General features: G+C 42.3%; 1 protein-coding gene across 2 annotated transcripts in view; it reads left to right on the plus strand.

The window, feature by feature from the left end:
- The window catches only part of CAPN11 (calpain 11), a 68299-nt gene that overhangs the window by 26770 nt on the left and 22278 nt on the right, over window positions 1-19251 (plus strand). For both annotated transcript variants that reach the window (XM_085887791.1, XM_085887790.1), the window contains exons 4-10: window positions 3996-4129; window positions 5513-5681; window positions 6026-6109; window positions 12694-12779; window positions 16156-16230; window positions 17869-18029; window positions 19039-19196. In XM_085887791.1, coding sequence (XP_085743917.1) covers window positions 3996-4129; window positions 5513-5681; window positions 6026-6109; window positions 12694-12779; window positions 16156-16230; window positions 17869-18029; window positions 19039-19196 — 867 coding nt within the window. The remainder of the gene's footprint in view (window positions 1-3995; window positions 4130-5512; window positions 5682-6025; window positions 6110-12693; window positions 12780-16155; window positions 16231-17868; window positions 18030-19038; window positions 19197-19251) is intronic.

Here is a 19251-nt window from a genome sequence, read left to right on the forward strand (position 1 = left end):
GCACTGACAGAAACACAACAACAGAGGCTGGCAGGTTTATGAAAACAACTGGGTCAGGAGGATTGCGGGAGTGAAGAGGGTGGATAGAAGGAGGATGGATGAACTGAGGGAGGAGATTGGTGTGCAGATGAGCTTGAAGGGAAGATTGGTGAAATGCCGGCTGAGATGGGCTGGACACTTGGTGCAGATGGGGGAAGAGAGAATGGCAAAGTTAGAGGGTAGGTTGAGGGAGCAAGGTAGGAGGAAAAGAGGTAGACCACAGTTGAGATGGGAAGATTGTGTGAGGAGGGATATCCGTAAGGTAGGGCTGGTTGGAGAGCGGAGAGAATTGGCTGAGGACACAGGGAACTGAAGCCTGGTGTTGGCTTAGTGGTTAGGGTGGTGGCTTGGGATCCCAGGGTCCTGAGTTCAAGCCCCGTTGGCTGCTGAATTAACACCAGGGGGTTGACTCAGCCTGTCATCCATCTGAGGTCGGCGAAGTGAGTACCAGTGTACTGGTCCCGGTGTATTCCCCGGTTAGAATAGGTATACCATATCCCTGTGTGTCGTAAGAGGCGACCAGGGTTGGCGTCAGGAAGGGCATCCGGCCATAAAACATTGCCTCAAGAAAAAGCCTAACCCCTGTACAGCAGGGAAAAATGGCTGTAAAAACGGTCATATATACACAGGGAACTGAAGGAGTATCGTGGTCAAGGCAGGGCAGAAGCTTGGTGCCATCAGACCTCACCCCTTATAAAAGGAAGAGGAGGAGAGTTCTCCTCTTCCTTTTATAAGAAAGCTGATAGAAAAAAATGTTCATGAAGCATCTGCATGTGTGTACCTTTTGTGTGTGTTGATAACTCCTGTAGTACTGACACGACATTGATGATGGAAAGGTGAAACAAACAAATCCTGCATGTTACTCCCACTAACAGTCTCACTTAATGACCTCGCCAGGTTTTATTTATTACATCAGTCAAAGCATAGGTCAGCACCCGTCAGGCCATTGGGAACCAATATTTTTTTCCACATACAGTTTTGATGTATAATAAATAATTAAGTTGGGAAGCTGGTTGGTAAGAATATTATGATCACTGGCATTGTGAACCGAGTAACTTTTGGCAATGTACAAAAAAAAAGAAATCTGCTTCATGTCCAGACAGTCAGTCAAGAGCACATGCTTGTTTTATGACAAAGAGATCGAGGAATTTAATGCAGCAATTGGTTCTGGCCAGGCGGATTTGTTCTCGCTTGAAGAGCGTAACAGGATGAGAACATTCGCTGTCTATAATTATCTGACCTTCTCTCATCATTCGTGTCTCAACAGAGTTGATACAGTAACTTTTTTTTTAGTGAAATTAATTTGTGACAACACACCAGCACAACCAGAGCACATCGTGCATCCTGTGATCCAAAATGGAAATTCTGTTTGGTTTCTAAGACGGGCTATGAGTGGCCAATTGTAGCCTTTAGCTTGTTCTCTTTGTGCGATTGGACATGCACCATTATTTCTCACTAATTATTCTCATTGCTTATGGTATTACTTAATACACTCAGGGGCAAAAAAATGGAAAATACAGGAATATGCTTTGTGTAATTTGTGATTTATTAAATAAGAGTATGAGCAACACATTTGGGGTTTGAAATGCACTTATTCCTATTACCCATCAGAGGCATCCTAATCACACTAAAATACACCAATTATTTGTATGTATTTATATACTATGTGTGAACCTTGTAGCATTGATGTCAACAAGTCATCCGAGCCAAGTCTCAAATCCAGTCTCAAGTCAAGTGTCACGTCATAATGTCATCGTAGACCTTGGTTACGTATAAAACTTTAATACTCAAAAGGTTTACACGAGTTATGAGCTGGTTGTTTATTTGAGCTTCAGGATTTTTTTGGGCATATGTACTCTTTAAAATATATATGACAAAGTTTAATTGCTTTAATTCAAACTCGTTGATCAGACTCGGTGGTGTAATGGTTACATTTGTTGACCAAATGGTTTCAATCAGTAACAAAACCCGGTGACAAGACTCAGTCTTTTGTGTGTCATTAATCTTGGCGTTTCCGCTTCGAATGTGGATGGTTGGTGATTAATCCCTGATTAATACCTACCCCTCACCCTAACCCTAACTAATACCATTTTTTAAGCTCAGCGCGATCTATTTACCGAGTTTGTGGTCCCTTTGGTGTGGGACTCCGGTGGTCTTTGTTTATAAATATAATCACATCCTGCCATACATTGAATGAAAATTAGTCACAAACACATCATGAGATATATTTCTTTTGATATCGTGTTCTTTCATTCATCGTTATTGTCAACAAGTCTACAAGTCTCAAGTCTTTTGGACCAAGTCTCAAGTCAAGTTGCAAGTTACAAAATTTGCGACTCCAGTCCAAGTCGCTGACTTAACTCACCATCTCTGCCTTATAGAATCAAATGCCTCGGATGATCTCAACCAACTTTTGCATATTTGGAGTGCACACACTTGAGTCGGCAGTTGGTACAATTAAAATACCCCGACATATTAGTCCAGGTAAAATTTGAATATAATAGGGGGCAGGGGAGGACAACCTGAATTTTTTTTCATTGGGGGGTGGGGGGAGGTGTGCACAGCCAGACCTTTTACAAGAGGATAGGGGCATAACCAGAATTTTTATAAATGGGACGGGGTGCAACCATGTTTTTATAACGGGAAGAGGGGGGTGTAACCGGAACGTTTATGAGGGGGAAAGGGTGCAACCATGTTTTATAAAGGGGAGGGGTGCACAACCAGTTTTATATTATTTACCAACCTTCTTGTATTATATAGTATTGTAAGTTGTATTATATACAACCAGGTTTGGGGAAGGGTGTGCACAAGGCACTTTGCAAGATATTTCACTGATGCCATAATTTGCTCTGAGAAGGAGTAGGTGTTTCCTAGTTTTAGTAAAATAAAAATAGGACCACTGGACCTGTAGCTTATCTGGTCCCTGGCCTAATGTTGTAAACCAAATTTGGTAGCGTTCTGACTGGTGGGTCTGGAGAAAAAGATTTTTGAAGGAATTTACCAAATCCGACATTTTCGACTTACTTAAAGTCACGTGACCGGAATGAGCTTTGCAATTTCCATTACCAGTCAGGAGAGGAACTTTGCTGCCAAATTTCAGCCGGATCAGCCGAGCGGTTTGGCCGGAGAAGTCGAAATATGAGACAGACAGATGGATGGTGCATGATGACAATACCTCATTTGGAATTCCAATTCCAGATAAGCTAAAATACACTTTGTGTCCTCCGAGTGCTGCCCATTGCATGTGGGCCGCATGGTTCTCGATTTACCTTTAAATATTTCTCCAGTGATTCTGGAATTGTCATGTAAATGGCGTGTGAATGGAGGAGTGGTTGTGGTGGGCGGGAGGGGAGGGTACGATTGGAGCCATTTGCATCTTTTTGAACAGAAAAAGATGCGAGAGTGGAACCAGTGAGCGAAGTTGGGCTGTGCCTGTGGATATAATGTTCCAAGGGTTCGAGTCAGTGAGGAAGCCGAATGGGGCCAGGGGAGGGATGAACAGTGTGGCTCGAGAGGGAAGGCACCCGACTGGGGCATTGACTTCACAATAACAGCAAAGCAACTGAGTTGTATTGTAAGACAATCCTTGGAAAATAATACAATGACTCGGTATGCAAGATGAGCATCAAAACACGGGTCTTATCCTTTTTAGTTTTATTAAAGCTCCGCTTGGCCTCAAGTGATTTAATATTTGTGGAATGCTGTGGAGGTTGAAAAGAGGATGAGACAGGATGCAAACAAAAAGGTGACATCACATGTTTACACAACAGAAAACTCGTCCTTAGAGGCACGATTTATGGTTGAGAAAATTGTCTGTTACATGTTTACAAGCTGAACACATGGAGTTGATTATAAATCGACTGTTTTTTTTTTTTTGTGAGTCATCTTGCCTTGCTGTGAGCAAGTTAGTCCCAGATGCGTATTATCCACTCTGTGTTCTTTCTCTCGAATCCCAGTTCTGGCAGTTTGGAGAGTGGGTGGATGTGGTCATTGACGATCGGTTACCTGTGAAAGATGGAGAACTGCTGTTTGTACACTCTGCTGAGGGGAATGAGTTTTGGAGTGCTCTGCTGGAGAAGGCCTATGCTAAGTGAGCAATGCACCTTCACTCAGAGCCTAACATCACTCGGTCCAAAGAGAGGAGGCTCACAAGTTTATAGAAATGGGTCTACAAAATATACTGCCACAAAAACAATAGCACAACCATCCCTTTTGGTATATATATATATATATATATATATATATATATATATATGTATATATATATATATGTATATATATATATATATATATATATATATATATATATATATCAAAGAGGATGGTTGTACATGTAGTTTGCTCTGCCATCAGGAGTGGTTTTTCCTCGAATTAGCAATTGGCATCTAATGGTGGTTCTGTTATTTGTAAAAACTGCCAATGTATGCATGTTCACGATGTTGTATCATATCATGCTATATATATAACTCAAGTAGTGTCTTTGTGTTTGTGTGCTTAACTTCAATGCACCCCTGAACTGCCGAACAGAACGAGTTGAAAACGGTTAAAAACAATTCATAGTTCTGGGGGTTCAGGGAGGGAGCAACCCATTTGTCTTTATCATAGAGCTCCGCTACTGGTGGGTGGGGGGAGGGAATTACAAGTCACACTAAAATATAGGATGCCAATTTTGGAGAAATTGTCCCGGTACATAATTCTGTTGGGAATCAACCCATCACTAATTCTGGGGGATCCATCCATCCATCCATTGGGACCATAGTCTGTGCAGAGCGTTGGTGCTGCCTAAGCTGTCTCCTTGGCTATTGAGCCCAATCCTGGACGGGTCGCCACTCCGACACAGGATACCAGCAAGCTGGTACTCGTTTTGCCGACCTCGGAAAGACGACAGGCAGAATCAACCCCACCTGGTATTAATTCAACAGAAAAAGAAGGATTTGAACTCAGGGTCCAAGGATCCCAAGCCTACCGCTCCAGTCATTAAGCCCACACCAGGCATTGAGGAATTAACCCATCCGTAATTCTGGGAGAATTAGCCCATCTGTCAGGACGGGTTCTTTGCTAATAGAATATAGATTGCACAGAACCTTAATTGACCTCCATACATGTTTTCCAGTGTCTGCTCACCTCTCTCGGAGATGCCAGACTTTCGTCAATTAGCGAATTCCCCTTTTTCTGTGTCACAATTGTTTGATTGTAAAGTTGAATAATGGAAATTTTATTTTATTTTCCTGTTGACAGCATGATGATAACAGCTAGGACTATTTTGGGGTAGTTTCATATGAATGTTCAATGAAAAACTGTTTCAAGATGTAATGCAGAATTATGTAATTTTCTTCCACTCTTTATTTTTCTTCACTTCTCACTCGTATGCTCACAAGTATGGTCCGCTCTATTCCTGTTGTAATTGATCGAATTGGCATCGATTCCACAAACCCTGACTCGTTGATTTTTCAAAAGGAACTTTATGTTACAGATTGAATGGGTCATATGAAGCACTATCGGGTGGAAGTACCAGTGAAGGCTTTGAGGACTTCACGGGGGGTGTGACCGAGTGTTACGACCTTGACAAAGCACCGAAGAACCTGTGGCGATTGCTGACTCAAGGCCTGGCTCGGTCGTCCCTCATGGGTTGTTCCATTAACGTAAGTTGGCAGTTATTAGTTGAAATTTCATTTCTTGTGCTGAAATCTGTAGGGCAGCGAATAAAGACAAAAAGTTCGTTTTTATTAATTGTCATTCTGTGCTGTGATTATACAGGGTGTCCCGAAAGTCACCTCAGGATTTAGAAATTAAATAACATTTCTTTTTTTTAATAATTTATGATTATTTTTATACCAAAAGAAAATTTACAAAATGGAGATAAATTTGCTATATTTTGTGAATATTTATACTGCAGCTGCTGTTTGATGATGATGATGATGATGATGATGATGATGATGATGATGATATATTTTGAAGTGCTACAGTGTGAGATTTGGTCCATCAGATCACCAGCTCATATGACATGGAGGCAGTGACTTCACGAAAGCTGGTGAAAGGTCATGCCTATTCCGTCACAGGATTGGAGGAGGTAATATCATTCTTTTTAGCAATTCAATTTTTATTCTGCTTGCCATTCTATTTGTCAATGTCCTGCTACTCAGTGAACAGGTTCACAGTTATAGCCTGCTCACCTTTGAGCTGTCTAATCTGGTTATGGTTCCTGATCAAAATTTACTGAGTTTTATTCTCAGCCAATATATATATATATATATATATATATATATATATATATATATATATATATATATATATATATATATATATATATATATATATATATATATATATATATATATATATGTTGTTGTTCGTCTTTCAGCTGCTCCCGTTAGGGGTCGCCACAGCGGATCATCCGTTATGATCCGCATACTGATTTGGCATAGGTTTTACACCGGATGCCCTTCCTGACGCAACCCTGGTCGCCTCTTACGACACAGGGATCAGGATTTGGGTTTCGCCATGATTCCAGGCTGCTCTACACCCTGCCCAGTGCAGAGCCCCCGTCCTCAAGCGATCCTCCAACCCAAGCCTCCGAGTAGCCGGATTACAGGCGCACGCCACTACGCCCAGTATATATATATATATATATATATATTCTGGTATGTTGTGGTGGTCGTATGGCAGCTTAGCTGCCGGGGTAGCTCTCATTTCTTGAAGCGCGACTGTGTCGCTGATGCAGTGCCCCTCTACCAGTACACACACTGGAACTGGTACTCATTTTGCCGACCTCGGAAGGATGACAGGCTGAGTCAACCCCCTGGTGTATTTAATTCAGCGGCCGACAGGGCTTGAACTCAGGACGCTAGGATCCCAAGCCACCACCCTAACCACTGAGCCAACACCAGGCTACCTGGTATGTTGCAGTCAGTGCCTCACATAAATTAGTACACAGTCCTTCAGATTAGATATTCAGCCAGCTGTCCCATCTGTTAGAATTCACTTGTGCATGATAAAGATCCCAAAATGTTGGGTTTTTAAAAAATTATTTTCCAAAAGTGCTGTGTGCCAGTTTGTGGGGTGGATATGTGAAATCAGTGTGCACTTCTGGAAAGAAGCATGAAACTTTTCCCAAGGGGGTTTTTGGGTGTGCCGATTTCCAAAATTGCGGAACCACGATGTCACTCCACCGTTTCCCGCCAAAAATTAAGAAATTCAAAATGGCCGCCGCAAAACACATTTTTGCCCATTAAACGGCTCTAAGTAGCCCGATTGCCTTGATCTTGATGTCTATACCTATGTTTTTGAGGTCAAGGAATCCAATAAAACACATGTGAAGACTCTTAACATATATCTTTATTGTAAAAAAAAATTTTTTAAATGCCCATAGCGCAATTTTCTACAACAGTCAACATCAAAAGTGAGTGCACCGATTGCTATCTTGGCACCAATACAATTTTTATGAGTTTAAGGGATCCAATTGTGCGTCATTCGTTCTGTTAATGGGACACCTATGCTACACAACAAAATGACATGAACAAGTTCCAAGAATTACCACCAGGGGTTTACTATTGCTCCAGTAGCCAGGCTTAACTCTGTACTATTCAGCCATGGAATGATCAGGTACAACACATGTAGTTCCTTTAGAATATGTATTTCTCAATACTGCAGGAACTATATGATGGAAAAACTAGGAAAAAAATGTGCTGAGGGTGCAGCATATGTGTCCATTTAAAATGTTGTCGAATTACTCTAACATATCAGTCACTATGTCACTGTAGTGTTGTGTTAACATGGCCAAGATTTACTTCTTACTCTCTGTTACACTGTCCCGAGCAGAAGCACAACTGTGTACATGGCAGATTTGCTTTGACACAAGTGCATCTTTTAGTGCATTCCTTTTTGCATCCGCATTTCAACAGTTCTTGACAACCTTTGGCTGCCTCTGACAGAGTAGACTAGCATGGTGTCCATGAGGAATCATCTTTCACTATCTCCCAGCCCTATATATCTGGTGATGGAACATTGGGCTTTCCTACAAGTGACTGTCCCCAGATATGCCCTGCCTGATAAACAGCCCTTTTCGCATGCTGTTCTAGGGCATGTAATGTTGGAGGAATGTTTTCCATCTTATGGTTGTTAGTGAACAACTGCTTCCTGGCTTCATTCACATGGCAAAGTGCAGATGTTCGCTGATACAAGAGAACAACATATCTTTCTATTTGGTCCATATCGTCTTGGGATATCTGAGCAGGAGCACGAGATAAACTAACGAAAGTAGGTGTAAGCTGAGGCATACTTTGCCATACTGCCCAAGCTGTTTTCTTTCCAATTCCAAAGAAGGCAGAAACAGTATCACATCCTGATATTGCATGCATAAACAGAAGACCCCAAGATGCATCATCACCTAATTCAGCTGAAATCAGGTGACAGGGGATATACAGTCCTTTAGACCCATGACCAAATGCCACCCATATTTCACACTCCTTTAAGACACTTGCCACAGCAATTGCAATAACCACCACATCGGTATCCGTAGCATGTATCATCAGCTTGGTGAATCCGTGATTGAATGAATTGAAAGCATGAAACAGGAGCCGTGTGTCCGCTTCCTCATGAGTGCAGGACAAGTCCGAGAGATTGGATATGGGTGATGAAACAACTTTTTCGCCATGTGTAAAGATGACTAGCTTCCGTTCGGGGGGTTGAAACTCCTGTATTGCACTGGCTAGGAGTTTGAACAGACTCTCTTTGTTCGAATCGCAACGCAGGAAATTCTTCCAGTTGATAGGCATGTTTGTGTTGTTGGCAACTCTGAGATTGTTTCCAGATCCACGGTTCTGTCGTGTCTGTGCCTTGAAGCTGTCCTCCTTGTATACATCCCAGACTACATCCAAACAAACAACATCCTGGGGCATGCATTCCAAATATGGCAGGAACACCAGTTGTTAGTAGTCCTTGAAAGTTTTGACAGAAGCCTTTGACTTCTTCGGATCGAGTATGTGCACAAGGGCAGCGCCATCAACAATTTTTACATCCACTTTTGGAACAGATTCTGCTTGAGGTACCAATGATTCCAAGCATTCCATCAAGTCTCATTTGCTTGATTGGTGCATGATGCGATTCGCTGCCAATGATGGAGGCCAGGCATGATTTTCATGCCTGAAGAAAGCATCAATATCACTGTCTCTAGCCTAGCATGATATATACATCCTTGAGAAGAGATGTACATCATTGTGTAGGTTGGAGATTTTAGAAGAGGATTTCACAGGTTTCTTTCCCGAACTGGAATTTAACAAGGGTAGATTGTTCTTATGAATGGTGTCATTGAATGCAGTGATATTGGCATTCAAATGCTCCGCAACAAATTTCTGCTATTGTGTTTTGCCGATGTCCTCTGCCGACCTGACTGCATTCACCACACGAGCAGGCATTATCACTTTAGTGTCAAGCATGTAGAGGTCAGAACTTGTATCAGCAAAGGGGTTTCCAATTTCCTCCATCACATCAGTGACACTCTTTACTCGAGATAGGAACTTCTTCTGCATGCTAGGTATCTGTTCAGGTGTTTTTTCAGTGGTGACGGAACTGTATCCTAACAGGCCTTTTCTTGCAGCTTCTTGGCTCTCTCTACTTTTGTTGCATTACACAGGATGTAACATGCTTTGTGCCATTTCGCTTCATGCTCAGCCAACGTTTTCTCCATGCCGTCGCCATCATCGAGTCGTGAAATGTTTATGCTCAATGGCACATGGTTCAGTTCATTAAGGGCAGATAAATTCGGAGCTAGTGTTGCATAACCTTTTATGGATGGGTTTATGAGATTTCCACCATGTTCTTGACACAGAGCACAAATGTCCCAGTTTGTCGGTTGAACCGGGGCAGCACGTGCCCGAGGAGCAAGTTTAAGTCTTTTGGACATGGCAATCAGCTAGATGATCATCACCACATGGAAGTCACTGGTTTCTGAAAAATAGGAAAGATAACTTGGTGAATATACTTGAATAAATGTATTTCCACTTCATCTCGTCACGTTTAGGTCCGGATACTTTTGATTATAATCCTGCTGACGGGAAATATCATTATCAATAATCTGTGCTTTGTATCTAAACACTGAAAGAAGCTCTGAAATGTGAAATCACTGAAATGAGTTGAATCAATTAAGCATGTATAATGTGAGACATTGAAAGTCACCAATGTCATCTGAATGTTCGGCATTAAATGATGAATGAGTAAAACAACAACATCAGATTGGATGATGAAAGTTTGTTTTTTATTACATTTTTTTACATTTACACAATTTGCTATGCATTTATATGACAATAACATATATATATATATATATATATATATATATATATATATATATATATATATATATATATATATATATGACATTTATATGACATCAAGAATAACATCAATTTATATGACAATGGTGCATGAATAACATCATCAAGAAATTCAAGCCTTACCATGTTTTTGCTCTAGTGGCATGAACACAATTATTTAAGGAATTAAGGTTAGGTGCAAATTACTATGATACGTTTCTATGAAAATTAGTGATATAACAGCAATATTTTAAAATTTTCAGCATGAAGATGTAGGTTATGAGTCTTCTCATGTGTTTTATTGGATTCCTTGACCTCAAAAACATAGGTATAGACATCAAGGCAATCGGGCTACTTGGAGCCGTTTTATGGGCAAAAATGTGTTTTGCGGTGGCCATTTTGAATTTCTTAATTTTTGGCGAGAACCGCTGGAGTGACATCGTGGTTCCCGCAATTTTTGAAATCAGCATACCCAAAACCCCCCCTAGGGCAAAGTTTCATGCTTCTTTCCAGAAGTGCACAACTCCACCAAAAAATGTTACATATCCGCCCCACTAAGTATCCTGTCAAAATTGCAATAATTTACAGTGGCACTGTATTGTTGACATAGCTGCATACCAAGAAATGAGGCAACCAGCAGCAGGATAATGCATGCTCATGGATGAATATATCGCAGATCATTTTATAAAGCCCCTCTGTACATATATACAGAGGCAGATCCAAGAGGTTGGAGGAAGATCAGTTAGTGAACCTTCCCTTTCTTTCCTTCCTTTGGGATTTTTTTCACACTATTACCAACTTTGTTTAATTTGCCATACCTTCACTTAAAAAATGAAAAAATAGCCCCCGTTGGACTTTGTCCCAAACGGGGGCTTATGAATCAGATTGGGTCTCGTCCGCCCATCCATCCATAATCCCATCTCGAACACGTATGGACTGATTTAAGTTCAAACTCGGCATAAAGACAACACATGATGGTATACATAAGCACATCATTTTGTTTCGCGATGCGATCAAAGATGGCCAACTGGTGGCCATTTTAGTTGAAAAAAACCTCATGCCGAACACTTTCTCAACCACTTTTCGGACTTGCATTTACCGATCTTGTTTAAACTTGGCAAACAGATAAGGAATGATGGCTTATATATGCTTGTCATTTTTTTTCTAGATCAGATCCAAGATGGCTGACTAGCGGCCATTTTGTTACTTAAATGTGTGTGTCCCCAACCGTTTCTCATGCCTGGTGTTGGCTTAATGGCTCGGGTGGTCGGCTTGGGATCCTAGGATCCTGAGTTCCAATCCCACTCCGCTGTTGAATTAATACCAGGTAAGGCTGACTCTGCCTGTCATCCTTCTGAGGTCGGCAAAATGAGTGCCAGCTTGCTGGTATCCTGTGTCGGAGTGGCGACCCGTCCAGGATCATGTCCAATAGCCAAGGAGATTGCTTAGGCAGCACCAACGCTCTGCACAGAGTATGGTCCCAATGGATGGATGGATGGATGTAACCATTTCTCGGACATGCATGGTCTGATTTTGTTCAAACTTGGCATTAGCACAGTACCTGATGGCGTAAACACTCACCTCATGTTATTTTGCGATCTGTTCAAAGATGGCCAACTGGTCGAATGGTGGCCATTTTAGTTGTAGAAAAAAAACCCCCCAGTATTGAACATGCCCTCAACAATTTCTCGGACGTGCATTTACCGATCTTGTTCAAACTTGGCACACAGATAAAAAATGAGCGCTTACATATGCACGTCATTTTATTTCGAGATCACATCCCAGATGGCTGACTGGCAGCCATTTTGTTACTTAAACGTGTCCCCAACCATTTTTTGAACATGCATGGTTTATTTTTTGTTCATTGGCACAAGCATTCCCAATGAAAAACATCATACATGTCATATAACCAACTATCTTGCACAATATAACGACGTGACCCACATCATTGATATTCACGACCGAATGACACAATCATACGCAATCTTCCAGCACATACACGTAAAACTTATAAATATGGGTTAGCCCTTTAACCCCATACAAGAAAATTACTAAAACCATCCATGGGGTTATGACATTGTATGTCTTTTTCTACTTATATAACATGCTTTTCGCCCATGGATTATGACGATAGACGTGCATTTTCAGCTACGTACCTATGTATTCTATAACAGACCCCTGTAGTGGTATTTTTTGAAATCCTGGATTTGCTTCTGTTATATGTCAAGCTGATTTTGTCATAATCCACATGCTTTATCTCATTGACGATATATATAATCCACTTTACTCCAAAAATGTGCCACGTATCAATCTGCTTTACTCTTTGCAATTGAACCACGTGCAGGTGGAATACGATGGGCAGCTGGTACGTTTGGTACGAATCCGCAACCCCTGGGGCCAGGTGGAGTGGACAGGAGCCTGGAGTGACAAGTTTGTAATGCATAGCTTGGCTACATGGCACAAAGTAGAACACATTGCAAAGTACAGTACAGTGTAACGTGAAGCAAACATTTGAAAAACATGCTCCATTGTATGTTGCACATGGTATATCATGAAACATGTGCATAAGTACAGTGTGTGGTGCAGCTAGACATTGGAAGCTTTGGTTTTCAAGTCAATATCAGCACTCAAGGGTCAACAAGAGACTTTTCAAGATGGTGTGTGTGTGTGTGTGTGTGTGTGTGTGTGTGTGTGTGTGTGTGTGTGTGTGTGTGTGTGTGTGTGTGTGTGTGTGTGTGTGTGTGTGTGTGTGTGTGCGTGTGGGTGTGTGCGTGTGTGTGTGTGTGTGTGTGTGTATATATATATATGTGTGTTAGTTATGTGTCAGTTCTGCCTTTAAGTATATGTGTAGACAGAATCCCTCCTTGTGTTTAGTGGGAAATCAAAGGAGTGCATTGCGATGTTTTTTAGTTAGGGTAATAAATCTTTATTTCCCCTCTTATTTGAACCACAGTACCTTTTTCTCGCTTTCCGAGGTGAAATCTTTGTGAGGTACCTTTTTGGCGAGTGCAGTCACGCGTGGAGGGGGCGGGCTCCCGGCATGGCCGAAACCTGCCCAGAAGGGGCGGACCCATGGAGGCCCTGTCCAATCAGGGTGGACAGTGACGTCAGTTTCACCAAGGCCCCTCCCTGCTGAAGGAGATTCATAAAATTATGACACCATCCTCAGCGAGGAGTTCTTTAGGGGTCGTTCGTCATCGTGTTGGTGTCCTGAGTCTGAGGGTTCGTTAGTTGGAGGAGTCTTCAGTTCAGTGGAGTTCTGTGTGGGTCGTGTTCGTGAGCTGGAGACAGTGGTTGGAGTGAGCCATTTTGGCGCTGGTTGCCAAAGGGAAAAAGGAGGTCGTGACGCGGAGGGTCTGCCCACGTCTCGCCTCGGTGGGCCGTCTGTTGCGCTGGTTCAAGGGCGCCCAACCTTGACCGGGTCTCTCGTGGGTCCTGTCGGCAGCCCTGATTCCCGCCTTGGACTCCGCTCTACCCGACACGAGCTCCACGACCATTTATGGGTGCTGCACCATGGAGCACCCCCTCCCTCCAACGTTAAGGTACCCCAAAAGAACTGCGAACTTGGCTCACCTCCCTCTTTGGCTGCGGGGGTCCTTTGCAATACACCTGGGTTTCTTTTCATCTGAGTGCGCTTCTTAGTGTGTGGCGCCGTCTTTAAGTAGAACCGTTTAAGTGTTTGATCATTGTAAATCTTGCCTGTATTCCCGCGATAAGTCTGCTCTGAGTCCTTTTGCAAGTGATTGTAAATAAATTATTGTAGAAACTTCGTTTTCGTCTTTTCCTCCATTGGTCCAGCATGGTTCGAATCTGAGCTAAGGCGGGTTTTTTTATACCCGAAAATCCGTTCATTCTAGCCGGTACGACCTTAGCAGATCCGCTCGCTGCATCCGAACCGGAAAGGTAGTTGGCAATTGGTAGTCAGTGGAGTGGTCCGGTTCGGGCAAGGCGTACTGAGGGCGTGGTTCCCCGGTAGACTACACCGCGTGGTTAATTAGGTAAATTGGTTCGAGACAAAAAGACCCTACGCTAAGCGGTGGAGGTATTGGCGTCCATGGTCGGTTAAGCAACCCGCCGCCTCACGGAATTATCCGAGAGGGACGGCCTACAGTTCCAGAGAGTCTGGTGGGAGACGACGTAACCTTCCCCACCTCGCGGTCGTTCTCGCCACCAGACCTCCGGCTCTCAACAATGTATACATTGTGTGATGAGCACTACCCCGATCTCCATTGGACATAGTCTTACACCAAAGCATCACCTCCAATCTGGAGGCCTCAGTCCAGTGATTGTCAAACAGACAAAGATTACATGGTCAACATCAGTTAAACATCAAACGGAGCCGTCTATCCGGATTTCGGGCTTATTTGCCCTCAAGATGACATACCAATATCTAACCAATGATGACCACATTCATCCTTTAAACATCAGACGCACCTCCTGACTGTTATGGTGAGCGTTGCCATGAATTATGTCTCACACAGTAAAACCGCATAATCCGCAAAGAGCAACCATCCGTCTGCCACCCAGACGATTGTTCCCGCAATGCAAACCATTCAACCAGAAGGCACGTGATGTGATCGGCGAGTAAATCGAAACATGTGGAGTGTGATGAGCACTACCCCGATCTCCGTTGGACATAGTCCTACTTAGCAGTCTTCTGTAAATACGTATTTCAAAAGCAATTCACAAGGCACATGTGCACACTTAAATGACATTACTAGTTATCCACTGCTCGTGCATAACCTATCTTGGATTTCTTAAGCAGTCAACTTATACTTTATACAGGATGCCCATCGATTATCGGAGTCAAGGAAATGAGATATATGAGGGTGAGAGAAAGAGAAGAAAATGGGCACTGGTCATGCACCATCACACCTTCTGCCCACTTGGCTCAGCTGATGCTGCCCAATAGCTTTGGCACAATGTATTTTTTTGGTGTTGATCCTCCTCATCCCAGCACTGACCATGCTCATAATGTCTCCGAGCCACCGTGCCCTACCGCACATCCCAGGAAGGATGAAGAGTGCAATGCGGACTGCGAACTATAAGGTTCAGGCACGAAGACAAGTCCAGCCCAGATGAGGTGTTCGCACTCAAGCAACAAACGGTTTGGGGGGGGGGGAGATGGTGGTTAGGGTGCCAAGACACACCATTCAATCCAAACACAACCCGAAGACCATGACAAGAAAGAGTTCGTATGTGCCCTCTTTTGTTACAAACCTCCCCTCTCCTCCCCCCACTGATTGAATTGATGGGGTCGCGGGGTCAGAGATGCCTTTTCCTCACCCAATTGGTGTGCCCGAGACCCGATGTCTGGTAGCATCTTCAGATTTTTCGATCCCTGTTTTGACGTGCTGTCATGGGTCATCATGCTGTCAGGATTTATTGCCCACATGCAACACTGACATGATGTCCCATTGGACTGGTTCTAACCAGTTTTAAGCATTTAAGGGAGAATGGAAGGATTGCTGGCAGCCTAACCTAAGCAAATCCTGTGCTGAAAGGTGCGAGAAATAGCGAAAGAGAAGTGTGATGGAGGTGAAAAAAAACATTTATGGGGGCACCTATCTCACACATTCACAACACATAATATCTACTCACATGCAATACAGTAAGTCTAACCGAACAAATACTATGAAATAACTTTCATTATACTAAGATTTGATTCTTCTACCCCCTAGAAGCGAAAATTACAACTATATATATATATATATATATATATATATATATATATATATATATATATATATATATATATATATATATATATATATATATATGAGAGTATCTCCTTTTTATCCTCCAGGTCTCCTCAGTGGGACTATGTTTCTGATGATGACCGTGAGCGTCTTCTCATCAATAATGAAGATGGTGAGTTCTGGTAAGTATGCATTCTGCTTGCTCTTCATTTTCTTACGCTTGAGACTCCCCCAATGGCAATCAATAATGTGTCAGTCATCAATCTCCATTGATTGTTGTCCATGCTAATCAGTTGACCATGCTTGCACCATCTATCTATAATTCCAGCAGTGTGTGTGTGTGTGTGTGTGTGTGTGTGTGTGTGTGTGTGTGTGTGTGTGTGTGTGTGTGTGTGTGTGTGTGTGTGTGTGTGTGTGTGTGTGTGTGTGTGTGTGTGTGTCTGTGACCGCTGTTTCTCGACAACCACTGGTCCGATCTAATTGAAACTTGCCAGGTATATTGCTGGGGACCTGAGGATGTGTCTTTTCAAGGTTTGATATTAATCGGACAAGTGCTTCCCAAGTTATGGCCATTTATTTACCAAACCAATGACAAGACACGTTATTGCGTGGGCATGGCCGATGGGGAAGGGAAGCTCAGTCGCGTTCCCCATTACTGGTTACAACGTAGGGCTTCCGGAGAGTGATGACTTCGTGTATTCTAATAATTTCTCGATTTCTTATGCGCATTTATAGATAAACACAATGCCCCAAGTTATGATCGTTTTCATGTTAGACGGTGCATAAATTTCGGTAACATCAGAGTGCTGGTATGCTCCGAACCAGGAAGTAATTTTTTTTTCTCTCTTCTCTTCTCTTTTTGTTTTTCCTTGCCACGACATTGCGAAAAGGTAAAATACATTGGCGCTAATTGAATAATTGGCCATTAAAACCTAAATTGCGAATAATCGTCTGTGATATTCGAACTTCCGGGACACACACGTACGGGCACGCGAGAGCGAAGAAACGGCCTGTGTGGTTGTGGTTTCTTGCTCGCAGTTGGAATTTTATTTATTTATTTATTTATTTATTTTTTTTAGGGGCATGTACTCGTTTTATAAATAGCTCCAATTCAGATTTTTACCATCTTATGAGAGATTCACTTTCTTGTGTGTCATTGATCTGAGTTTTTATGCCTCCACTGATGAAGTCATTGAAGGCATTGTTTTCACATTGGCCGTCCAGCTGTCCATCCCTCCATCCCTCCATCCCTCCATCAGTGTGTCCATGCATCCGTGAGAGGTTTTCTTCATCGCGATAACTTTAGAACGGCTGAATGGATTTAAATCAAACTTGGTACAAGCATACATAATGATGTAAAGATGAAATGATTCGATTTTTGTGTCAAGAAGTCAAAGGTCAGAGGTTATGTTCGGTAATTTAAGTGATTCTTCACCATTGAAAATCGGGCCAAAAAGAAAAAACGATACAGTGTATAGCACGATATCTCAAACAGTTATAGACCGATTCGGACGAAACTTGGTGAATGAGCTGGGTTGGTGAGTTGAACAAGCCAATTAGATTTTTGTTTAGATGCAGATCCGGCCTATCAGTGGGCTACAAAACATAAACTGTTCAGCCTGGCGGAGGTATGCGGTCGAACGAGTGCCGTTCTAGTTCTGAATTAAGATTTGTTTGAACACATTGTATTGTGTTTGAACAAAGCACTCGTCCATGCTTGCAAAACACATTTTACTTGCTGCATTATGTCGACATTACTTCATCATAAAGAAAAAGGGAAGGTACCATGAGGTAAGCACTTGCTTTATTGTACTCGGCAGGATGGCGTTCGATGATTTCCTGCGGAAGTTCTCACGCCTTGAGGTGTGTAACCTGACAGCAGATGCGCTCGCTGACTCGGCAACTCAACAGTGGAGTTCGGTAACACATGGCGGCAGTTGGATATCAGGATGCAGCGCAGGCGGTTGCCGAAATAATATACGTATGCACAGAACACATGCACACCACCACCATTTTCACCTGTATGATAAGTTGAATTACCAATTCATCACAATCGTGGATATACTGGCATGACTGTAAGAAGTGTACAGCTTTGTGATATTTTGTTTAAGCAAAGAAATGTTATTTTTACAATTCCTACAAAGCTATTTAGACCTTATACATCCAAATAGCATGGTGATAATTAATTAACTAACCAAGTGTCCACACACTGCAACATACTGTTGTGGAAGTTATTGCCTAACGTTTTATTTGGTCCTGTATTTACTTTTAATCAATCGTTTAACCGACTCGATGCAAATCCTGTTATTCAAATGACAGACACCAATCAATTCACTTGCCACAACGTGAAAGTACATCACATCAGAGAGTTTTATTATACTTGGTACTTGGCTAGTGCCAAGGAGTACAACCCACTGAGATGGTATACATCCTCATGTGCTTGCACTAAAACAAGATTACAATTTCTGGTATTTATATGCTTTTCATGGGAGAGTGGTGGGGGCTGTCAAGCCTTAAACAAAGAACTCCAAAATGCAATATGTGTCTTCCAGGTGAAAAGCAACTTTGTAATCATAACAACCTTGGTGTTATCAGAAAGGTCACTTTGTTCCAGAGCAAAACAATCAACATTTAGGGCAAAAGACTCTTGGCTAAAGGGAAGGAACACTTACAGCCCATTCGACTTATAGCATAAAAATTAAATTTATAAAACACCAGCACAATTACAATTTAGAGTACATTAATATAATTCTTTTCTTCCACAAGCTAACACCGTAGGTCAATAAATGTTATAAAGATACTCTGAAGCTCTGTGACCAATTTACTGACATTTTAAGACACCGAATTGCACTCGTTTTGTAAATATGAGGATTTCTCTTGAAATTTCACCATTTTCATCATTCCACCAAAACTTGTGAACAGCCATTTTCTGAGCTGTAGCTTTGACCCTGTTTATCATTTGCTGATCATGAAATTCATTACCCTGGCAGGAACATTTTGGACCAATCCTCAATACCGGCTGCGACTGGAAGATCAAGATGAGGACCAAGAGGGTTGCACATTCGTGGTGGGACTAATGCAGAAGGGTCGACGCAAGGTCAAGCGACAGGGCAAGGATCTACTGACCGTTGGTTACGCCATCTATGAGGTGTGGCATTTTTTGACAGCTGCCACACATACAATGCTGTGACCTGCAACAAAGA

This window comes from Eptatretus burgeri, chromosome 7, assembly GCF_056783735.1.
Source record: "Eptatretus burgeri isolate ZD-2024b chromosome 7, Ebu_testis_v1, whole genome shotgun sequence".
In the NCBI taxonomy this organism is placed as follows: domain Eukaryota; kingdom Metazoa; phylum Chordata; class Myxini; order Myxiniformes; family Myxinidae; genus Eptatretus; species Eptatretus burgeri.